Here is a 25,725-nt window from a genome sequence, read left to right as displayed (position 1 = left end):
CGACACGGTACTGGCAGGTCATCCAGGGGTTAAGAGCACTCTGGAACTGGTATCGCGTCGTTTTTGGTGGCCTAAAATCCGGCAGGATGTGGCCTCATATGTGGCTGCCTGTACCACGTGCGCACGGGCCAAGACTCCTCGTTCCCGTCCCGCTGGTAGCTTGCAGCCTCTCGGGGTGCCCAGTAAGCCATGGACTGAGATTTCCATGGATTTTATTACTGACTTGCCCGCCTCGGCAGGGAACTCGGTCATTTTGGTAATTGTTGATAGGTTCTCCAAAATGTCACATTTCGTTGCTTTACCGTCTTTGCCCAATGCTAAGACTCTTGCTCAGATATTTATTCGCGAGGTGGTCAGACTTCATGGTGTCCCATCTGACATTGTGTCTGAACGAGGTACGCAGTTTGTGGCAAAGTTTTGGAGAGCTTTTTGTTCTCGCCTTGGAATCAAATTATCTCATTCATCGGCTTTCCACCCTCAGTCAAATGGACAGACTGAGCGGATGAACCAAAACCTGGAGCAATACTTGCGCTGCTTTATTTCCGACAATCAGGAAGAGTGGTCAGCGTTTCTTCCTCTGGCAGAATTCGCAATAAACAACCATTGCCAGGAATCGTCTGGGGAATCTCCTTTTTTTTTGTGTGTATGGTCAACATCCTCAATTTTGCACCTTGCGTCAGGGGTGCTCAGTTGGCGTCCCTGAGGAGGACCAGTTGGGAGCTCAATTGTCGTCTGTTTGGAGGAGAGTCAGGCAGCGCTTGTTGAAGGTGGGTTCCAGGTACAAACGGGTGGCTGACTGCAGACGTGTGCCAGGTCTGGACCTGTGTGTGGGTGATTGGGTGTGGTTATCTACTAGGAACATTAAGCTCAAGATACCGTCACTTAAGTTGGGTCCCAGGTTCATTGGCCCATTTAGAATCTCCGCAGTGATCAACCCCGTGGCATTTCGTTTGGAGTTGCCGGCTGTGTATAAGATTCATAATGTATTTCACAAAGCATTGCTAAAGAAGGTCGTGGGTTTGGTGGATGGTTCCCCCGGGCCACCACCTCCCGTCTTGGTGGATGGCGCGTTGGAATTTGAGGTGTCCAAAGTGGTGGACTCTAGGGTTGTGCGTCGCACTCTACAGTACCTGGTCCACTGGCGTGGCTATGGTCCTGAGGAGAGGACATGGGTGCCGGCCTCTGACATTCATGCTGATCGACTGGTTACTATGTTCCATCGTCGCCATCCGGACAAGCCAGGTCCTCGACATGGTGAGGTTCCGGAGGTCCCTCGTAGAAGGCGGGGTACTGTCATGTCGGACACTGTTCACACCAGGGTGTCCGGCAGACAGCGGTAATACCTTGTTGGGTATTCTGTTCCAGTCGGGATAGGGTTAACCAGGTTGTCATGCTGGCTGAGGGCTGGGCCACGCCCTTGGTCTTTAAATAGTTCGTCCTGACTATGGGCGTCGCCGACTATAGCTTTAGCCTAGTGCTAGCAATACCGGTCAGCAGTGGTGGTGTTGGAGCGTCTGATATCTGGTGCAGTATATCCCTCAGTGGTTCTTTCTCCAATCTGTTATATATATATTTGGTTGCCCTTGCACATTATTGTATTCCCTTGTGTATTAACTGTGTGGTGTTTCTTTTACCCCTGTCCATACGTATTTGTGGGGTCTGGTGTCTGGTCCCCTCACTGGGTGGAGGGAGGTGGGTTCAGCTTAGGGCTGGACAGGAGACAGGGACAGGGTGGAGGCTCAGGCAGGCACACCTTCAGTGTAAACCCTGGGTAGAGGGACAGACAGGGTTCCCCTAGTCTGAGGGACATCGCAGGGGTCCCGGGGTTTTTGCCTAAAGTAACCTAGGCATACCATGACATACCCTTGGGAAAATGAAAAAATTGGGGACTAATTGATCATGTTTGTGGAAAAAATACGATTTTTTTATTTTCATGCCCGGGCATTATAAACTTCTGTGAAGCCCTTGGGGGTTCAAAGTGCTTACCACACATCTAGATAAGTTCCTTAGGGGTTCTCGTTTCCAAAATGGGGTCATTTGTGGGTGTTTCCACTGTTTAGGTACATTAGGGGCTCTCCAAAGGCAACATGACACCCGCAGACCATTCCATCAAAGTCTGCATTCCAAAACGTCACTACTTCCCTTCCGAGCCCTGACGTGTGTCCATACAGTAGTTTTCTCCCACATATGGGGTGTCAGCGTACTCAGGACAAATTGGACAACAACTTTTGGGGTTCAATTTCTCCTGTTACCCTTGGGAAAATAAAAAAATTGGGGACTAATTGATCATGTTTGTGGAAAAAATACGATTTTTTTATTTTCATGCCCTGGCATTATAAACTTCTGTGAAGCCCTTTGAGGTTCAAAGTGCTCACCTCACATCTAGATAAGTTCCTTAGGGGGTCTAGTTTTCAAAATGGGGTCATTTGTGGGGAGTTTCCACTGTTTAGGTACATTAGGGGCTCTCCAAAGGCAACATGACACCCGCAGACCATTCCATCAATGTCTGCATTCCAAAACGTCACTACTTCCCTTCCGATCCCCGACGTGTTCCCATACAGTAGTTTTCTCCCACATATGGGGTATCAGCATACTCAGGACAAATTGGACAACAACTTTTGGGGTCCAATTTCTCCTGTTACCCTTGGGAAAATAAAAAAAATGGTGACTAAAAGATCATGTTTGTGGAAAAAATACGAATTTTTTATTTTCACGCCCGGGCGTTATAAACTTCTGTGAAGCACTGGGGGGTTCAAAGTGCTCACCACACATCTAGATAAGTTCCTTGGGGGGTCTAGTTTCCAAAATGGTGTCATTTGTGGGGGGTTTCCACTGTTTAGGTACATCAGGGGTTTTCCAATCGCGACATGGTGTCCGATCTCAATTCCAGCCAAAAACGTCAAATGGCGCTGCTTCCCTTCCGAGCTCTGCCATGCGCCCAAATAGTGGTTTACCCCCACATGTGGGGTATCAGCGTACTCAGGACAAATTGCACAATAACTTTTAGGGTGCTGTTACCCTTGGAAAAATAAGAATTGAGGGTGAAAAGATCATTTTTGTGGAAAAAATATGATTTTTTAATTGTACGGCTTTATGTTATAAACTTCTGTGAAGCCCTTGGGGGTTCAAAGTTCTCACCACACATCTAGATAAGTTCCTTAGGGGTTCTCGTTTCCAAAATAGTGTCACTTGTGGGGGGTTTCCACTGTTTTGGTACATCAGGGGTTTTCCAATCGTGACATGATGTCCGATCTCAATTCCAGCCAAAAACGTCAAATGGCGCTGCTTCCCTTCCGAGCTCTGCCATGCGCCCAAATAGTGGTTTACCCCCACATGTGGGGTATCAGCATACTCAGGACAAATTGCACAATAACTTTTAGGGTCCTGTTACCCTTGGGAAAATAAAAATTGGGGTGAAAAGATCATTTTTGTGGAAAAAATATGATTTTTTAATTGTACCTCTGTACGTTATAAACTTCTGTAAAGCCCTTGTGGGTTCAAAGTTCTCACCACATATCTAGATAAGTTCCTTGGGGGGTCTAGTTTCCAAAATGGAGTCACTTGTAGGGGGTTTCCACTGTTTAGGTACATCAGGGACTCTCCAAACGTGACATGGCGTCCGATCTGAATTCCAGCCAATTTTGCATTGAAAAAGTCAAACGGCGCTCCTTCCATTCTGAGCTCTGCCATGCGCCGAAACAGTCGTTCCCCCCCCACAAATCAGGTATCAGCGTACTCAGGACAAATTGCACAATAACTTTTGCAGTCCAATTTCTCCTGTTACCCTTGGTAAAATGAAAAAAATTGAACCTGAAGTATTTTTTTTGTGAAAAAAAGTTAGATGTTCATTTTTTTTTTAAATATTCAAAAAAATTTCTGTGACGCAGCTAAAGGGTTAATAAACTTCTTGAATGTGGTTTTGAGCACCTTAAGGGGTGCAGTTTTTAGAATGGTGTCACTTTTGGGTATTTTCTATCATATAGACCCCTCAAAGTGGCTTCAAATGTGATGTGGTCCTAAAAATAAAATGGTGTTGTAAAAATGAGAAATCGCTGATCAACTTTTAACCCTTATAACTTCCTAACAAAAAAAAATTTTGGTTCCAAAATTGTGCTGATGTAAAGTAAACATGTGGGAAATGTTAGTTATCAAGTTTTTTGTGTGCCGTATCTCTGTGATTTAAGGGCATAAAAATTCAAAGTTGGAAAATTGCGAAATTTTCAAAATTTTTGCCAAATTTCCATTTTTTTCACAAATAAACGCAAGTTATTTGAATGAAGTTTTACCACTAACATGAAGTACAATATGTCACGAGAAAACAGTGTCAGAATCACCGGGATCCATAGAAGCGTTCCAGAGTTATGACCTCATAAAGGTACAGTGGTCAGAATTGTAAAAATTGGCCCGGTCATGAACGTGCAAACCACCCTTGGGGGTGAAGGGGTTAATCTACTGTATAAGTGACCTGTGCAGTATGATATATTGTGAAGATAGATAAAAGATAATATTCAGCTATTTTTTGTGTGGACATTTTTTCTATTTTCATTGGTTTTACTTACCCAAAGAATGGCTTGCCAGTGGTGAGTGAGAAGTTCCATGGTCCCAAATTAAGAACCCAATATCGCTATTCAGGGGTGAAAATAAAGACACAGGCAACCTTATGAAGCAGTTTTGAAACATGTACAGCAGCCATCAGGGACTTAATTTGAAAAGATGTATTCAACGTTACTGTGAAGGACGGATATAAATCGTATTAAACATTTTCGACGTTTGTTCCAAATGCATTTAATGCTTGTTCTAATTGATTTTTTACTACACCGTATTGTACATTTTTTTTGCAGGTTCAGCTTCTCATAAAGGCCCTAGAAAATATTAACCTGTGTCGAGACATATGGGTTATTTTACAGTCTACAGGTATATTATTGTCACAATACAGAATCTACTCTTTCACATGTTCCTATTATGGCCACTATTTTATATTGAAAGCTGGTTTTGTAGCTGCACGTCTCTATTATAGAGGTATTAAACGAGGGAAGCGGTTGACGGAAAGTTGCTGCTACACTTACATTCTGCATCATGGCAGTCACAGTAAATGACCCTAGGATATGTGAATGTGGGCAATACTGGTAGAAATGGGCGAACCCGAACAGTAAAGTACCAAAAACCTACTATCCTATTGGATCGATGCCCACTTCCGCTAATTACAGTGAGAGCAGGAGAAGCTGATGGGAGTATTCATACAGTCATGGCCAAAAGTATTGAGACCCCTGCAATTCTGTCAGATAATATTCAGTTTCTTCCTGAAAATGATTGCAAACACAAATTCTTTGGTATTATTATCTTCATTTAATTTGTCTTAAATGAAAAAACACAAAAGAGAATGAAGCAAAAAGCAAAACATTGATCATTTCACACAAAACTCCAAAAATGGGCCGGACAAAAGTATTGGCACCCTCAGCCTAATACTTGATTGCACAACCTTTAGCCAAAATAACTGCGACCAACCGCTTCCGGTAACCATCAATGAGTTTCTTACAATGCTCTGCTGGAATTTTAGACCATTCTTCTTTGGCAAACTGCTCCAGGTCCCTGATATTTGAAGGGTGCCTTCTCCAAACTGCCATTTTTAGATCTCTCCACAGGTGTTCTATGGGATTCAGGTCTGGACTCATTGCTGGCCACCTTAGAAGTCTCCAGTGCTTTCTCTCAAACCATTTTCTAGTGCTTTTTGAAGTGTGTTTTGGGTTATTGTCCTGCTGGAAGACCCATGACCTCTGAGGTAGACCCAGCTTTCTCACACTGGGCTCTAAATTATGCTGCAAAATTTGTTGGTAGTCTTCTGACTTCATAATGCCATGCACACGGTCACGCAGTCCAGTGCCAGAGGCAGCAAAGCAACCCCAAAACATCAGGGAACCTCCGCCATGTTTGACTGTAGGGAACGTGTACTTTTCTTTGAATGCATCTTTTTTCTCCTTTAAACTCTATGTTGATGCTTTTGCCCTAAAAGCTCTACTTTTGTCTCATCTGACCAGAGAACATTCTTCCAAAATGTTTTAGGCTTTTTCAGGTAAGTTTTGGCAAACTCCAGCCTGGCTTTTTTATGTCTCGGGGTAAGAAGTGGAGTCTTCCTGGGTCTCCTACCATACAGTCCCTTTTCATTCAGATGCCGACGGATAGTACGGGTTGACACCGTTGTACCCTCGGACTGCAGGGCAGCTTGAACTTGTTTGGATGTTAGTGGAGGTTCTTTATCCAACATCCGCACAATCTTGCGTTGAAATCTCTTGTCAATTTTTCTTTTCCGGCCACATCTAGGGAGGTTAACCACAGTGCCATGGGCTTTAAACTTCTTGATGACACTGCGCACGGTAGACACAGGAACATTCAGGTCTTTGGAGATGGACTTGTAGCCTTGAGATTGCTCATGCTTCCTCACAATTTGGTTTCTCAAGTCCTCAGACAGTTCTTTGGTCTTCTTTCGTTTCTCCATGCTCAATGTGGTACACACAAGGACACAGGACAGAGGTTGAGTCAACTTTAATCCATGTTAACTGGCTGCAAGTGTGATTTAGTTATTGCCAACACCTGTTAGGTGCCACAGGTAAGTTATAGGTGCTGATAATTACACAAATTAGAGAAGCATCACATGATTTTTCGAACAGTGCCAATACTTTTGTCCACCCTCTTTGTTATGTTTGGTGTGGAATTATATCTAATTTGGCTTTAGGACAATTCTTTTTGTGTTTTTTCATTTAAGACAAATTAAATGAAGATAATAATACCAAAGAATTTGTGTTTGCAATCATTTTCAGGAAGAAACTGAGTATTATCTGACAGAATTGCAGGGGTGTCAATACTTTTGGCCATGACTGTATGCTGTAAATAAATAATTTAAAGAAAACCTCATCTGTCAGCTTCAGCAAGGCCTATTAGCAAGAATAGAGTGGTTCCCACACCATATTCTTTAATTATTTAAATAAATTAAATAAAACTGCATGGGGTGCCCCCTATTTTTGACAACCAGCTAAGCTAAAGCAGACAGATGGGGACTGGTATTCTCAGGCTGGTAAGGGGCCATGGATATTGCCCCCCCCAGTGTAAAAATAGCAGCCTGCACCTGCCCAGAAAGTGCGCATCTATTTGATGCGCCAATTCTGGTGCTTTTCCTGGCACTTGACACTTGCCCTGTAGCTGTGGCAAGTGTTGTTCATAATTGTGGGGTTTATATCACCTTTGTATTGTAAGGTGACATCAAGCCCACAGATTAGTAATGGAGAGGCGTCTATGAGACCCCTTTTTATTTATGCTGTTTTTTTATTTATTTACAGAGCAGGAGCCAGTTACGTAATAAATACTACCATCAGCCGCTTCTGCTCTCCCTGTTATTAACGGAAGCAGGTGTCAGCTGATGGGAGCCGTAGTCCCATCAGCTGGCACCAATGACCAGAGGTAAACTTTATACCTCCGATCATAGCTGTGCGTTCAGGCTGTCATTTGACCGCGTGGGAATCGCGGCTGTCTGACCAACGGCGATAATTATACCGCCAAACTGAAACGGTGTTTGCTGTGCTGTCATGCACATGGCAGTGTAGCAAACACTAGATATTTGAAATCCCCCATTCAAGTGAATGAGGTCCAGGTTTGGGAACTGTTCTGGCACCCGAACTTTTAGTAACTGTTTGGTCGAACCTGCCGGACCTGAACATCCAGGTGTCCGCCCATCTTTAAATACTGCTACATGCTATTATCAGTATTACTGGGATGGAAAACAAAAATTGCCAAAATTACATCACTAAATGCTCTGCAGGTATTGGTCGAAACTACACTTTACAGACATTCTGCTCTATCCAGCCCTCATTATTGTCATGGTCCAACCAGGAGTTTATTTTCTGCTGTCTTCACTCTGGACTGGTCATGCGGGGGTTAAGCTCCTCAGCCTCGTTCTGGAGCTTGCTGAGCTATTTCAGTCTCTCACAGCCTGCTGACAAGTGTTAGTGATAGCTCAAGCTTCCAGTTTAGAGCCTCTGACCCTTGTACCTTGGTGATCCTCCTCCCTCTGACTAGTATCCACATGTATGACCCGGACTGATCTCTGACCCCGTCTTTTGGTATTCGTCTCTGCTCCTACGTTTCCTCCCTGACATTCGACTTCCCGGCTTGTACCCCGACCACGTATTTCGCCTCACGTTTCTGGACCCTGTGCTCATGTTTTGGCTTTCTGACCCTCGGCTTGGTATTTTGACTACGTGTATTGCTGCTCCTTCTGGTACGTCTGCTCCTGCTAGTTTCTGACTCGGTTCGTCTGACCATTCTCTCTCGTTACCTGTCACACCTATGCTATTGCTCAGTGTTTGCTACTCTTAGTGTGTAACCTCTCTTCCCTCACCACGTCCCCCTGGTGGAGGTTTCACAATTATGCACTCCACACTTAATACTGAGAGCATCTTCATTTAGTACCTCCTCTGGGGTCTTCATGCGTGTTATGGAAACAGCATTGTTTGGTGTACTATTGAATTTCCGTTTCTCCTATTAATTTCTAAGGAACTTACAGAAATAGCGCAGCTCCACATCCAAAAGGTTAGAGCTAGACAGTTATTCCCATCTTAAACATCACAGGAAATAACTTATGAGTCTGTACAGTTCGGGTCCCAGAAGCATTACTTGTTATTGCTCTTGACCTTAAAGACCTAAAGTGTGAACAACATTACAGAAACTTGTATTGGGTATGTGAAATGACCTGTGTGGGCCTGTTTTACTAAAATCATGAAAATAAATTTCTCTGGACACATCATTAGTATTTTCTCAGGGGGAACTGGTTGTGGTTGCCCCTGGTACTGCAGCTCTGTGCTATTGATTTGATGAGCCAATCAGGCAGACTACTACTGAAAATATACTGCAGCCCTTATAGAGACGCTGTGTGCCCCCTAAACTGCCACCATACCTCTTCTGCACCCTATTTCTACATTCTTACAAGATCCTTTTTATACCTTAGCTATTCTATCATTGTAATATCAAGTTTTTATCTATGCTCACAATAATCAAATCTTTGAGAGGTCTAGTCCAGCATGGCATTGATTCAACGGAATAATCCTCTCAACTCATCATTGTCAGCTTTTTACAAACCTCAGGCATATGTGGTGGGACTGTAAGGTTCAGCCTGGACTGTAGTCATGGTCGAGGACACCTGAGCATTAGTGTCCTGGCCTCCCCTCACAGAAACATATTCACCATTTGTCAGCATACCTGTGTCTTCAGATCCTGCTTCTTCGAATTCCTTTTTCTGCTGTGGAAGATCCTCTCCAGATTGGTCAGAAGAAACTGAGACACAGTCCAATTCAACTTCAACAATAACATCTTTACTGGTTTCTTTGCACAGCGCATCCAAAGACTTCACATTCTTTATAACAGGCTTCACCAAACAATGTTCCTTTTCTTTTCCTGCTCTACTTATATGGTCACAAAGTGTGGGCCCGGATCTGACCATCCCTGACGGTTCCTCAACGTGTTCTATGTGCAGCTTTACTATGGGTATGCTTCCCTCGGTCTGTTACGCCCCAGACTCAAGATCATTAATCTCCGGAGTATAAAACCGCTGAAAGACACTTCTGCCCTTCTGTGCTGCCTTCTGACTTTGCACCATGTCTTTACTGTACGCTCTCACTGCTTCCGTGGGGTCCCTAAATCGTTTCACCCCGGCTCCCAGAGTTTGTGCCCAAACAATGAGGTGCCACATCCTGAGTATTCTCAAACTGTTCTAGCCCGCTGATTTTCCTTTACCGTAGCTGTGGATGGCTGAGGTACACTTCGCTTCTAGTTTCATGACCGCTGCAGCGTCCTGGGCCTATAGCTTGTGTGGACGGTTCGGGTGTCCCAATCCCTCTCACTCTAACTCTTCCTGTGTCTAGCCTTATAATACAGCAGCCCCTCTTACAATTAACTATGTCCTTATTTCATGTTGTGTCTAAGAACTATGTGCACTAAGATGTCCCCCATCTAGTGGCCCACAGGAGAACTACACTTTCCCTAACACTAGTACAAATAAAACATACTTTACGAGAAAAAGTAATACACTAAGAGTGTAGCAGTATCATTATTGGTAGGCAATAATACATGTAAACATGCAGCAGTACCACTCTATAATAACATAATAATAAAACAGACAGTATCAGGACTTGTTAGGGAGGAAAAGCCAAGGGAACATAATCCTTCATCCCCTTACAGGATGATCTGCCCTCCTGAGCATGTGAAGTACGCTGATGTAGCTGGGGAACGTACACCTTAATTTCATTGCAGATCCCCAGGGAGGCAGAATGTTGTATAAGACATTGGCGGACACAGACTGAAAAAGGACCACTGTGCAAGAATGTCATATTGGCTCTTTACAGTCCAACAGCTCATCATAATGCAAATTTCACCTACTTTGGAGGCGGAAATGGGCCCCCTTAATTCTTGAGTCTCTGCGGCTGCACAAGTTGCACCAATGATATGTCTGCTCCTGGTGTAAGAGTTGCAAATAGCTGCAAGGTACTTTGCTCTTGCAAATCATGTAAATCACCCAAGGGTTGTGCACACAAGATGGGAGTGAGGATTAATCTTTAGGAATCACTGGCCATACTGGTCCTCACAGATTTGTATTATATGCAGATTAAAACTTGATTTTACAATTAAAGAGAAATCTGTAAGGTATACGAAGGAGCTTGATAGAATATAGAATTAGAGTGCAGTAGAGACATGACAGGCAGGAAGGCTAGGGCAGCTGACAGGTTCTGTTTAATATCTGTTAATAATTGCATAGACAAAGCAAATGTATACATATTTTTATATTTTCCTCAGGTGACTTTTCTTCGGACCCTACTGAGATCATTTTACTTCTTTATGAGTTTGAAGTAAGAGCAAAGTTAAATGACCCAGGGCTGGAGGCTGTATTGGAATCAGTGTGGAATCTGCCCAATTTGGACACCAAAACCCTGGAAACTATTGCATGTAAGTAGAATGCAGATACAAACCAGTAATCATATTTTACTTAGTGAAAAGTTCATTCATTGGAGCTTATATAAGGTCTAAAAATGCAGACAGTTTCCCTTTAAACTATTAGTTTACATTTATAGGTGGAACCGAACATTTATAAGGCTGGTTTCACACTTGCGTTGTGTAGCGCTGTGGATGGCAGCCTACTTCCTCCTTTCTTCCTCCGTTAAGCCCCGCCCACTGCCGCACCTCTTCCTTCAGCTCTACCTATGTCAGCATGCATTCTGCGTACCTATCTTTTACATTGGCTATGCAGGCTATGTGGAAGTATGCTGACGCATCCGCATGCGTCGTTTTGACGCCCCCGCTGACCGCAACAAAATGCAACATGTTGCTTTCGGTGCAGTTCGGCGCAGTGTGAAAATGACGCAAAAAGTGACACTCATATTATATAGGGTCATTAAAACAGAGTGATCTATTTCAAGTGTTTATTACTGTTAATGTTGATGATTATGGCTTACAGCCAATGAAAACCTAAAAGTTATTATCTCAGTAAATTAGAATAATTAATACAAAATACCTGCAAGGCTTCCAAGCATTTACAAAAGTCCCTTAGTCTGTTTCAGTAGGCTCCACAATCATGGGGAAGACTGCTGGCTTGAAAGATGTCCAGAAGGCAGTCATTGACACACTCCACAAGGAGGGTAAGCCAGAAAATATCATTGCTAAAGAGGCTGGCTGTTCACAAAGTACTGTATCCAAACATATTCATGAAAAGTTGAGTGGAAGGAAATAGAAAAAGGTGCACAAGCAACCAGGTTAACCGCAGTCTTGAAAGGATTGTTAAGAAAAGGCCATTCAAAATTTTGGGGAGGTTCACAAGGAGTGGACTGCTGCTGGAGTCATTGCTTCAAGAGCCACCACACACAGATGTATCCAGGACATGGGCTACAAGTGTCGCATTCCTTGTGTCACGTCACTCATGACCAACAGACAATGCTGGAAGCATCTTACCTGAGCCAAGGAGAAAAAGAACTGGACTGATGCACGGTTGTCCAAGGTGTTGTTTTCAGATGAAAGTAAATTTTGCATTTCACTTGGAAGTCAAGGTCCCAGAATCTAGAGGAACAATGGAGAGGCACAAAATGCAAGCTGCATGAGGTCTAGTGTGAAGTTTCCACAATCTGTGATGGTTTGGGGAGCCATGTCATCTGCTGGTGTAGGTCCACTGTGTTTTATCAAGACCAAAGTCAGCTCAGCCATCTACCAGGAAATTTTAGAGCACTTCATACTTCCCTCTGCCAAAAAGCTTTTTGGAGATGGAAATGTCATTCTCCTGCAGGACTTGGCACGTGTCCACACTGTCAAAAGTACTAATACCTGGTTTACAAACAACATTTGAACTGTGCTCGATTGGCAAGCAAACTCCCCTGACCTTTACCCACATAGATATCTATGGGGTATTGTCAAGAGGAAGATGAGACACCAGACCCAACAATGCAGACGAGCTGAAGGATGCTATCAAAGCAACCTGGGTTGCCATAACATCTCAGCAATGCCACAGGATGATCGCCTCCATGCCACGCCGTATTGATGCAGTAGTGATGCAAAGGAACCCAGACCAAGTATTGAGTGCATTTACTGCCATGTCGCATTTGGAGAGCCCCTGATGTGCCTAAACTGTGGAAACCCCCCACAAATGACACCATTTTGGAAACTAGACCCCCCCCAAAGGAACTTATCTAGGTGTGTGGTGAGCACTTTGAATCCCCAAGTGCTTCACAGAAGTTTATAACTCCCACAAGCATGATCTTTTAGTCCCCAATTTTTTTGTTTTCCCAAGGGTAAAAGGAGAATTTGAACCCCAAAAGTTGTTGTCCAATTTGTCATGAGTACTCTGATATCCCATATGTGGCACAAAACTACTGTATGGGCACACGTCGGGGCTTGGAAGGGAAGTAGTGACATTTTGGAATGCAGACTTTGATGGAATGGTCTGCGGGTGTCATGTTGCCTTTGTTGAGTCCCTGATGTGCCTAAACTGTGGAAACCCCCCACAAGTGACCCCATTTTGGAAACTAGACCCCCCAAGGAACTTATCTAGATGTGTGGTGAGCACTTTGAACTCCCAAGTGCTTCACAGAAGTTTATAACGTAGAGCCATAAAAATAAAAAAATCATTTTTTTTTTCCACAAAAATGATATTTTTGCCTACAATTTTTTTATTTTCTCAAGGGTAACAGGAGAAATTGGACCCCAAAAGTTGTTGTGCAATTTGTCCTGAGTAGGCTGATACCTCATAGGAGGGGAGGGGGGTAAACCACTGTTTGGGCGCATGGCAGAGCTTGGAAGGGAAGGAGCACCTTTTGACTTTTTCAATGCAGAATTGGCTGAAATTGAGATCAGACGCCATGTTGCATTTGGAGAGCCCCTGATGTGCCTAAACAGTGCCCCAATTCTAACTTCAACCCTAACCCCAACACACCCCTAACCCTAATCTCAGCCCTAACCTTAGCCCTAACCCTAATGGGAAAATGGAAATAAATCCTTTTTTCTTTATCCCTAACTGAGGGGGTGATAAAGGGGGGTTTGATTTACCATTTATGGCGGGTTTTTGTTTGGCAGCTGTCATACGCTAAGACGCTTTTTATTGTAAAAAATAGTTTTTTCATCACCACATTTTGAGAGCTATAGTTTTTCCATATTTTGACCCACAGAGTCATGTGAGGTCTTATTTTTTGTTGGACAAGTTGACGTTTTTATTGGTACCATTTTCGGGCATGTGACATTTTTTGATCGCTTTTTATTCAGATTTTTGGGACGCAGAATGAACAAAAACCAGCATTTCATGTTTTTTTTTGTGGGGGGGTGTTTACACCGTTCCGCGTCCGGTAAAATTGATAAAGTAGCTTTATTCTTTGGGTCAGTACGATTACAGCAATACCTCATTTATATCATTTTTTTATGTTTTGGCGCTTTTATACAATAAAAACAATTTTATATTAAAAATAATTATTTTTGCATCGCTTTATTCTGCGAGCTATAACTTTTTTATTCTTTTGCTGATGATGCTGTATGGCGGCTCGTTTTTTGCCGGACAAGATGACGTTTGCAGCGGTACCATGTTTATTTATATATGTCTTTTTGATCGCGCGTTATTGCACTTTTGTTCACCAAAAAAGGTGAATACTTTCAAAAGCCATCATATTCCACACCACTTTACAGAGATTATTATCACTGTTCCCATTAGGGCTCAGAATCTAAATTCCCCATCAGGGTGTCTTTTTTAGAGTGACACACATGAAGGGCTGGGTGCTCGGAGGGGTTACACTCTAGAATTTCTTCGTGTGATAGTTTGATAGTCATCTTTTCAACAATATCACAGGATTATGTATCAGAAATAAACAAGTCTGTACAGTATGTTACACATACAATATAATCCTATATGCTGTTAGTATTTATCTACATGTTTGTTTTTTTATTACCTTTTTAAAAATAATTTAGCTGTGTCAATGGAAGCTCCAGCATATTATCCATCAATTTGCAAGAAAGTATTACAGGCTGCTTTAATTCAACATAAGAGTCAGGACACATTAGATGTCTGCAGGATAAGGTATGGATTCTATCTCTATTATGCTGATTTAGGATAATTTGAATGTAGGAATGTCTTCAAATTTCTACAGGAAAGATGTATATCTTTGTACCGTGTTAGCCAGTAGATAGAAAAATATTCAGGATTGAGAGTCCTCAGTAGTTGATACCTTTTAATGGCTAACTGAAAAGATGGTAATACATTGCAAGCTTTCGAGACTACTCAGGTCTCTTCATCAGGCTAGACTAATACTTCAGATTTTGTATTAGTCTAGCCTGATGAAGAGACCTGAGTAGTCTCGAAAGCTTGCAATGTATTACCATCTTTTCAGTTAGCCATTAAAAGGTATCAACTACTGAGGACTCTCAATCCTGAATATTTTTCAAATTTCTAGGAGTGCTGTTTGTGCATGACATTCACTGAAGGAAAATGTTTGATTTTATTATTTTATAACCACCACACAACAATTATTTACATTTATTCTGGGCTTCATTGCGCCTGTGCTCCACTGTTGATGCAAAAGCAAAAGCTGCTTCTGATTGCAGCATGGAAAAGAACTCTGTTGTCAGCTGCGGAACAATGCTACTAGTGAAAACTGTCAGGCTATGTGCACACGTTCGGAAATGCTGCGGAAATTTCTGCAACATTTCCGCAACTCCCGCCGCGGGTAAAACGCATACGTTTTTCCCACGAAAAACAAGCGTTTTTCGCCTGCAGAATGCTTGCGCATTCCAAGCAATGAGATTGACAGGTTGGTCACACTTGTCAAGCATAGTGCTTGACAAGTGTGACCAACTTTTTACTATTCATGCTGCCTATGCGGCATCAATAGTAAAAGACAGGATTTTAAAAATAATGAAAAATATTGTTATTCCCACCTTCCGACGGCCACCGGAGTCCTTCCCGCCTCTCACCACGCTCCCGACATCTTCCGGTCCCAGTGATGCTTTGTGCGAAGGACCGCTGATGACGGCACACTCGTGAGAGTGCGACGTCATCTCAGGTGATTCGCTCAAAGCATCACTGGGACCGGAAGATGCCGGCAGCATGGCTGAAGGCGGGAAGGACTTCGGGGACCGCCGGAGGGTGAGTATATCTCTATTTTTTATTTTAATTCTATTTCTTACAGGAATATGGTACCCAGGGCATGGAGGAGAGTCTCCTCTCCTCCAGACCCTGGGTACCATCTGCACATTGAGCACTCACTTTACACATGGTGGGCATAGCCACATGCGTAAAGTGAGCATTTCAATACAATCCTATGGGTGCAGAATTGCCGCGATACCGCAAAAAGTATGAGCATGCTGCGGATTTTTCCGCTATGCGATACAGCAGCATTAGCATTAGCACAGCATTGCGCAATCCCATAGGATTGCAAGGGGAGCAGTTTTGTTGTGTTTTTGTGGCGATTCCGCAGCGGAAAAATGCTGTGAAAACGCAAAACAAATGCAATGTGTGCACACAGCCTCAATCTTTCAGGAGCACACCGCCTCCTAGAACAAAAAGGTAGATCTAAGCTAAATGATAAGATTAATTTACCTCTCCATCAGTAATACCATACTACTAATTTATGTAAAAATACAAAGAAACAAAAATTGACAAAAATTGAGCTTGATTTAAATTGGTATACATGAAGCACATAAACACATGTTCACATTGGCCATAAAGCATAAAAAACCTAAAAGAGACAAAATGAGCAAAAACCCTGCTGTAACTAAATAAGTAAAAAGCAAAAGTGCTTTTAAATAACACATGGTTCTTAGTAATACTATTTTTGATCAAAAATAGCATTAAAAGCCATCCCACCGTCGACAAGGTGACCCTGATTAGGACGGTCCTACACTGTCTAATATTAAAAACCTTACCATGCGTCAGAGTTGACCTCAGGCCGGAACTCGAGACCGGAGTGTGCGGCTGTATGCATTTCTATGCAGCCACACACTCTGGTCCTGAGTGCCGGCGGCAGTGCCAGGTATTGATGCGAAAGAATCACGCGAGTTTCTCACAAGTGTGACCCCGGCGAGTCCCGATCTGTGGACACCAGTCTGGGGAAGCCTTTAATTGAAATTACCAGCTCAGGAGAGGGAGACCACACACCGACTTGCACAGAATGCAAAAATACAAAGAAAAAAATATCACAAAAATTGAGCTTGATTTAAGTTTGTATACATGCAGCACATGAACGCATGTTCATATTGGCCATAAAGCATAAAAAAAAAGTCCCGTTCAGGGTCACCTTGTCGATGGTGGGACGGCTTTTGTGCTATTTTTGATCAAAAACTGTATTACTAAGAACCCTGTGTTATTTAAATGCACTTTTGCTTTTTACTTATTTAGTTACAGCAGGGTTTTTGCTAATTTTTTCTCTTGTAGGCTTTAATAATTTACGTAATATCAAACTAATCTTTTCTCTGGAAGTTGCTCCCCTTTTTCACACTGTGCATTAGCTAATATCACGTGGACGCTGCTCTAATAAAGTTTAGTTAGGATTTTTGCAGATGCTGGCATGCAATTTTAGGCTGGGCAAAGGCATAGCTAGGGATTCAGCTCAGATGGAGCAAAGCATCTGAGTGGGCCCCTAACCAGATATCCCTGATTTTATCTATGGTGGCGCAGCCTAATCATGGTTACAGGGAAACCCAACAGATAATCATGCTGTTACTGGAAATAAATCTCTATATAAAGACCAACACCGATATTACCGCCACATGGTGTCTATATAGTGGTAGATACCAGTCTTGCAAAACATTTGAAATTACAGTGCAATTATAGTAACTTACAGCTGCCGTTCTTTCTGATGTAGTCATTCAATTTTCCCATCTTTTCCATCTGAATTTGACCAACATAACAGCTTCTGCAACCATGATTTGTCTACAGAGTTTATAAGAAAGGCTCATTTGACTTCTCACATTTCCAGCACCGTACCTACATATTCAAACCTGTATAAACTCCTCATTTTGCTGTCAACCCAAATGATAAGCTGATGCTGCTGTATGTGTCCCGCTGTGTACCATAAAAACAATGCTCCTCTTAGTGCCCCACATAATAATGCCCCCCCACCACTGTGCCCCTTACAAAGTAAAATGACACCATTGTGCCCTCTAGATGGTAAAATTGCCTTCTAGGACATATTAATGCCCTGTGCAAGTGCCCTAGAAAACAGCTCACATTCCACTCCCCCCCAGAAAGTAATAATGCCCTCCACAATTTATCTTGTTACAAACTGTATGAAGGCACTCCTACAATTCATGATATCCCCACAGTAGCCCCCACACTGTATTAGGGCTCTCAACAGTGTTCCCCACAGTGTATAAGGGTCACTGACAGTGGCCCCCACACTGTATGAGGGCCCCCTACAGTAGCCACCACACTGTATGGGGGCCCCCGCAATTTATCAAGTCACAACACTGTATGAGAGCCTCCCATACTTTGTTTCATCAAACTTTATGAGGCCCCTGAAGTAACCCCACACTGGACAAGGGCCCCCTGCACTAGCCCCCACACTTTACAATGCTCTCACACTGTAAGAGAGCCGCCCACAGTAGCCACACACTATATGAGGGCCCTTCAAAGTAGCCCACACGCTGTAGGAATGTCCTTGCACTTTGAAGGCCCCATAGTAACTTCAACACTATGAGGGCCACCCACAGAATCCCCCACACTGAATGAGGATCCCCCACACATTATGATGCCCCCACAGTCTTACCACAAGTACTAAATAAAATAAAAACAAAAAATAGCTCATGCTACCATGGTAAAATGTATGTAAAAAAGGTTAGTTTTTCTACTTCCTCAGCCCTACTGGTCTTTTCAGTTATAGCATCAGGGAGCGCTCCTCTCTTTGAAAGTAGTGGTGGTGGTGGGTAGTAGTAGTAGTAGTAGTAGTAGTAGAACGCCTTCCTGTTGTAGCCGTTTTTATTGTCCCCAATAATTTTTTAATTTTCTCCTCCACATAGCCAAATAAGAGCTTGTTTTTTGACAGACAAGTTGTAGTGTCTGGTGTCATTGAATTAACCGTATAATATATTGGAAAAATTAGAACATTAGGGGGTGGAGGTAAAAATATTACAGCAATTCCACCATGTTTTTTTTTTAGTGGGGGGGGCTTCCGATTTTACTGAATTCCCTTTGTGAAACAAATATGCTTAGTTTAACCCCTTTACGACCAATGACAGACATAGCATATCATGAGCAGGTGTCAGTTCCCGCACCATGTCGTACTATGCCCATCATGACTTTAAAGTGTTAATGTGTGTAAACAGAACAGTGACAGTTCAGTGCCGACAGCTGTCAGTGACAGCTTTGTGGCATGAGAAGAGATGCCCATGTCATTGCTCACCGCATTTAGGAGGCAGGAAGAGGGAGCTCTCTCTGCCTTGAGATCAGCGCCACTGCAACGTCATCGCGGGGGCCTGAATGTTGCCATGGTGACCTGGGATCGTCATGACGGCCCCCTGTCACCAAGCTATAGAAAGCTTCTTAGACCATGCTTAAAGCATGGTCTAAGAAGCTTCTATACACGTTTAATGCATTGCAATGCTGGTGCATTGCAATGTATAGTACCTGCGATCCATGTGAAAAAAGTGAATGTTTCAGAGGGACTAAGCAAACAAATGTTAAAAAAAATAATGTTTTAAAAAAATTATAAAATAAAAAAAATTGCACTAATAAATGCACAATTTTATGTAAAAAAAAAAAAAGGCATCTAATTACTTATACCACGCGAGGATCGGTGTAAAACATAAATAAAACTAATCCTTCACCTGCTGTTGATTTGTCCATTCTGCCTCCGAAAGATTGCAGTACGGCTCGGCACACATTTATCCTGCTCTACACTGAGCGCTTACACTGAGGTTTTTGCGTAAATCGATTCAGATGGAATCCCCCGCAAAAGATTGCCTATAATGATGGAGGCACTGTGGACGCTGTCTGGCAAATAATCCGGCAGTGTCCATCTTTTTAGGGTGCATAAAAGCGCGGTTGACCACAGTTTTGCTCACTACTGAAAAGGACACCGCTGAACAGAGGCCAGTCAGAGTCAAGAGTAACTTTGCTGCCTCATTATAGTGAATGGATCTCTTAGGAGTTTAATCTGCATCACGTCATTCAGAGATTTAGATGGAAATTGCGATGTAAGTGCTCAGCGTAGAGCCCAGGATAAACGTGATCCTAGACACTATGTAAAATGTTCCCAATAACATTTTCGGCTTAATCCACAAAAAAAGCAAGTCCCCACTCAGACACATCATCTATTAATGGAAATATAGGGGGCTTCCACGTTACTGGTAGTACAAAGGCTCTGGAAAAGCGCTATCCTCCTTCACCCCCCAAAAGAAATCCAGCAAATTCTGGACTTCTAAATCCAAATGCTTCCCTTCCTTCTGAGTCCCATAGTGTGCCTAAACCACATTAAGCGTCATTATGTTTGGCAGGGGTATAATTTAAAAAATGGGGTCATTTAAGGGAGTATTCTAGCACTTAGGGGCTCTGTATATGGAGTCCGCAAACTATTGTAGGAAAATCTGTGCACCTGGAGGCAGATAGAGCTATATCTTTCCTGAGTTTCATCATGTGGCTAAATAGTGCTGTAAAACCACATATAGCCGTGTTCAGCAGAAATTATGTGACAAATTTTGGTGCCATTTTTACCAATTTCCCCTTGGAAAAATGTGAAGTCTGGGGCTAAAACAAAATTTTGATGGTAAAAATCTAATTATTTTTTTGTCACCGACCAATGGTATAAAACTCTGTAACACACCTTTGGTGTCAATATGATCACTGCACCCCTAGATCAATTAATTGAGGTGTAGTTTATAAAATGGGGTCACTTATGGAAGGGGGATCTTCCAGTGCGTCATAAAGGGTACAGAAAAAAGGGTGCAAAATAGAAGGAGGGGATCACTTTGGATTTCAATATTACTGTACACAAGATATAATTGGTACATAGAAATAATGATCCTTCTCAAGATAATATATATGCTGGTTGAATCCAGGGATATTATATAAAAAAAACTCAAGATACTCAAAATGACATTATGTTTACAGATTGAGAACCTTATATAGGGTTCAGAGTTCAGTAAGTCCATAACATATAGATAATCAAGAACAAATAGCATAATCAAGAACAAATAGCATTATGACATGATCAACAATAGATAAAGAGAGGCATGGAGGAATTATTCTTACCAAATTGTAACCCAAAAATAACACCAAGGAAAGTAGCGCAATTAATATGGGGAAATCCCTTGTGGGGAAAGCGCTAACCCAGTGTGGAATATAGGGTGCTTATATACACGTGTGCGTACTGTAAGTGGCTATCCCAGTGAATGTCTCTCCAGACGCATGCATCGGTGGAACAAACGCTGGACTGACGCACCAGAAGTGCGTAATCAAGAAATACCAGTGATCGGAAGAGTCCTGTGTGTCAGGTGGAACGCAACCACGGTGGAACGCATTCTAATAAACGCACCAGAAGTGCGTAATGAAGTAATGCCAGAGATTGGAAGAGTCCTGTAAGTCGGGAACGCAATCCTGAACCGCAAACCGGAAGGTCTGTGGAGAAACGGCGTTAGTGGGTGCTCTCGTCCGCTGGGCCGGCTGTCTTTAGCAAGACTGCATGGACCAGGGCTCATACCACTGAACGCCCGCTCTATCTCCTTGTGGGCAGGACATTACACAGACAACACATGGTTAGGGTAAAACAGTGTGGCCAAGCTTTATTGAACCACAACACCAAATAGCAAACAGAATAATTCCAGCAATTACACAAAATGGTGCACCCCACAGGGTCTCACCCCCTCCGCTGACTCACCGAGATGCTAGTGGATGTTATGTCAGAGCTCCCAGGGTCGCTATTCCACCTGTGATAACACACAGCGAGGAGGTCACGACAAGCGTAGGGAGATAACCGAGAGCAGTCCAGTGTTCTTTCAGCCTGGTCTGACGTACCCTCAGCTGGGATCCTAAAGAGTTTCTCGTCCGTTGGGTGTTTAGCAGCAGGTCATAGTAGCTCTATGTGATGAGATGAGACCCCGTCTCTCTGTCTCAGGGTCTTTTATACCCAAGGCAGGTAAGCTATTTTTATAATTACCCAGTGTCCTTCAGTACACCCTCACAGCCGTTCCCTATCTAAATTTAAAGTCAACAAACTGATTCCAGAAAATAAACATCAGATAAGCACACACTATGTTACATGGTATATCATTGTGCAAGTCAGCCTTCTTGACCCACCAGAATCCACACTTAAAGGGGGGGTGGCTATGTAGTGCTGCGGTGAGGACGTGCTTCTGAGAGCTCCTGCCATCCTGAAAAATACTCGGCCAGCGGACCCTTACCTCTGCTGAGATTTGCCAGTCCTCTGGCTCCTCTGGATTTTGGGGCACTCCTGGATCCCCGCGGGAGAGCGGGGCTGGATTTTTGACCCCCCTGTGGCTGCAGAGATTCGGGCGGCCGGCGGGGCCATCTTGGAGGCGCGCGCTCTGCCTGTGTGAGACGCGGCGCCGGGCTCCCTTGCTGCAGCGCTGAAGGAGCAACAGGGAGGTGAGCAGACACTCTGACAGATTGAGGGGAGCAAGCGGTGTGTGCCCTGGAAGATTGGGCCCCGCATTCCCCTCTCCACTACATCGCCTGCCCTGTCAGCGCCATCATTATAGGGACTTGGATCCCTCACTGGCTGTTATCCCTGTGGGGTCCTGGGGTCTCTCCCTGGGCTGTGGGGGCCCCTTGTCTGCCGCCTGGAGCTGGACACTACCTCCCTGTGTGACGCTGTGGGTCAGTGCTGCTTCTGAGACCCTGCAGCCACCATCTGACCATTATACCCCATCTGTAACTCTGATTCTGGGGGATTTAGAGTGCATTGTCTCCACTACCTGGCTGTGCCCTATTGTGCTACAATGAGTCGTTCTATGGGGTCTGGAACAGTGGCTGAAAGGCTAAAGGAATACGCCAGATTAGACCATGCTGAGGGCTCAAGATCTAATAAAAATAATCCCTCACAAGCTCAGCGTAAGAGCCGTCCCTTTGAGGGTGGGGAGGAGAGCGAGCAGGAGGAATTTACCCTTAAACAGGCATCAGAACAACTTATGCAGGCCATCTCCTTAACCAGGATGTCTCTGTCTGGGAAGATAGAGGATGTATACACCGAGGTGGGACGCCTCAGACAGGATATGCAAGCCATGAAGGGCCGTATTATGGAGGTGGAGATGCGGGTATCCCAGGTAGAGGACACCATCACACCCATGGAAGCTAAACTAAAGAAAGTGGCAGGCTCCATGAATGCGTGGAGGCAAAAAGCAGATGACGTGAAAAATAGAATGCGTCAGAATAACATCCGAATTATTGGCCTGCCGGAGCGATCGGAGGGACAACACCAGGAGCAATTCCTAGAAGACTGGCTTAAAACCACTTTGGGCAAAGAATTCTCCTCAATCTTTGCGGTGGAAAGGGCTAATAGAGTCCCTACTAGGCCTCTTCCTCCTGGAGCCCCGCCTAGACCCTTTCTGGCGCGCATCCTCAACTGCAGGGATAGAGACGTGGCTCTACGTCTGGCGCGGCAAAAGAGTCCTATCAAGTTCAACAATGCCACGATCTCAATTTTCCCGGATTTCTCTGCGGAACTTCAGAAACAACGAGCGCAGTTTACGGAGGTCAAAAGACTTCTACGGGAGAAGAATGTTGTGTACTCTATCATTTACCCGGCCTGGCTGTGGGTGGTCCACGGGGGTTCTACTTTGTTTTTTACAGACCCGGTGGAGGCGGCGGAGTGGTTACGATCCCATGGAGGGTCTGCTGAAAAAGAATCTAATGCATCTAGTGCTAGTTGGTATTTTTCTATTTATCGGCTGATTGGACCTTTACTCGAAGACGTCCAGGTTACCAACAATACCGCACACTGGGCTCAGTGATGGTATCCCCTTGTTCGTTTTGTGATGGGAGTACAGGACTCTGCTCCTACGTTGTTTGTTGTTTATTCAATTTGTTTTTTTTCCGTAGTGGTTCTTGGTATTTTTTAGGTTATGATCGCAGTCGACAACAATTTCAGTCTCTAGGTGATGTCTCTAAATTTTGCCTGGGTAATACTATGTACCATGTTCAGCGGAGTAAAATATGGGGTCGGAGTTAATATGTATGACATGGAATGTGAGGGGAATAAAAACTCCTCGGAAAAAGATCAAGGTCTTCTCACAGGTCAGACATTATTGCCCTCACATTGTGGCCCTGGTGGAGACGCATCTGACTAGGGATACAGTGCGGTGCGTGCAGAAGCCCTGGGTACAATGGTCTGCCCATACATTTCATACCAGCTACTCGAGAGGGGTATCTCTGTTGGTACATAGGGGTGTCAGATGGGAAGCGAGGGAGACTCGGAGGGATCCCGAGGGTCGTTTTATTTTTGTCCATGCAGTGATAAATACCAGGAAATATGTGGTCTTATGTATTTATAACCCCACCCCCCCGGCTCGTATATCCATTCTGCAGAAGGCAATGAGTTTTGCCCTTAATTACCCAGATGCAGATGTTATTTGTATGGGCGACTTTAATATGGTCATGAACAAACACCTTGATTAATTGAGGTTGGATGATGGAGCGACTGGGGGTCCCTCTCCAACGACTACAACCCCGTTGTCATCATTTATGGGGGGTGGCGGGTGGTTGGATTTGTGGAGGGTGCGTCACCCTGAGTTAAGGGAATACACTTGCCAGTCATCCACTAAACTCTCTCTGTCACGCATAGACTATATATTTGGTTCTGGCGGTTTGGCAATGTGGGTGGCTGATATAGAGCATGGAAGTAGGGGGATCTCAGACCATAGTCCAGGTATCCTTAAACTCAAATTTCGGTATGTGAACAATGGGATAGCCTGGAAGTTGAATCCTTTCTGGTTAAAACTGATGGGGTCTCCTGACAGAACGATTGATCAGTTGAATTGTTTCATTGCGTCCCATCCGGAACCCTAAGATATTAACTTATTTTGGGATGCCCTTAAGGCATACCTGAGGGGCTGTTTGTCCTCCACGATTTCTTATACTAAGCGGGTGACCGCAAGGAAGCAACGACTGAAAGACGCAGAAGCTACATATATATCTAACCAAACTAGTGGGAACAGGATTGAGTGGCTTGCTGCCCAAAGGTTATATACTCAACATGTGGACACTAAATCTAAGCGCAAACTATTCTTCACCCGTCAATCCTATTTCAAATTGGGGAACCAGACGGGCAAATTCTTGGCCTATCTGGTGCGCCAACATAGCACCTCTAATACGATACTGCAGATTCGCAGGTCGGACAGCACACTGGTGTCTTCGACCGAGGAGATTCTTGGCTGCTTTCAGGATTTCTACAGGTCCCTATATGAATCTAAAAGTGACTTTGACACTTTGGGGTGTTTAGACTATTTGTCAGATATATCATTCCCCACATTAGATTCTGAACAACGAGCCCTTATGGACGCTGTGTTCACCGCAGAGGAGATAGATAATGCTATGACAGACATGGCCTCTGGGAAGGCCCCTGGACCTGATGGGTTCCCTATTGAACTATATAGGAAGCATTGAACTATATAGGAAGTATCGGGATATACTGAATCTCATACATCCTGATCAAACGGGCTTTATGCCTGGTAAAAGTACTTCTATTAACATCAGAAGAGTCCAGTCAATAGTCCAATATAGCTCCCTGGTGCCAGACAACAGATGGGCATTGGCATCGTTGGATGCTGCCAAGGCTTTTGACTCTCTTGAATGGCCTTTCCTCTCCGCATGTTTACAAAGGTATGGCTTTGGCAATAAATTTATAACATGGATCAAAATATTATACATGAAACCTAAGGCTCGTATTATAATAAATAATTCTATATCTGAGTCTTTCGCATTGCATAGGGGAACCCGTCAGAGTTGCCCTCTTTCCCCGGCCCTCTTCGCCCTTGCGATTGAGGCACTAGCAATACGCATAAGGTCCTTCCCTTATATCCGAGGTATAGATATAGCAGGTCGGGTAGATACCATAGGCCTATATGCTGATGACATGGTGATATTCTTGAATGATGTGGAAGAAACTTTGCCACAGGTGATATCCCGTATAGATAGATTCAGTAAATATTCAGGTTTACATATAAATTGGGAAAAATCTGCCCTGTTACCCCTTTCCCATGCCTCGGTGCCCC

The 25,725-nt window shown here is 43.8% G+C and overlaps 1 protein-coding gene across 1 annotated transcript in view; it reads left to right on the top strand.

The window, feature by feature from the left end:
* The window catches only part of TEX11 (testis expressed 11), a 251,091-nt gene that overhangs the window by 192,367 nt on the left and 32,999 nt on the right, over nucleotides 1-25,725 (top strand). Inside the window, exons 23-25 of the mRNA XM_073555904.1 lie at nucleotides 4,842-4,914; nucleotides 10,837-10,986; nucleotides 14,476-14,584. Coding sequence (XP_073412005.1) covers nucleotides 4,842-4,914; nucleotides 10,837-10,986; nucleotides 14,476-14,584 — 332 coding nt within the window. The remainder of the gene's footprint in view (nucleotides 1-4,841; nucleotides 4,915-10,836; nucleotides 10,987-14,475; nucleotides 14,585-25,725) is intronic.

Source organism: Dendrobates tinctorius, unplaced genomic scaffold (assembly GCF_039654945.1).
Source record: "Dendrobates tinctorius isolate UK_male_01 unplaced genomic scaffold, ASM3965494v1 ptg000231l, whole genome shotgun sequence".
Taxonomy (NCBI): domain Eukaryota; kingdom Metazoa; phylum Chordata; class Amphibia; order Anura; family Dendrobatidae; genus Dendrobates; species Dendrobates tinctorius.
This window is presented reverse-complemented; position numbering and strand designations above follow the sequence as displayed.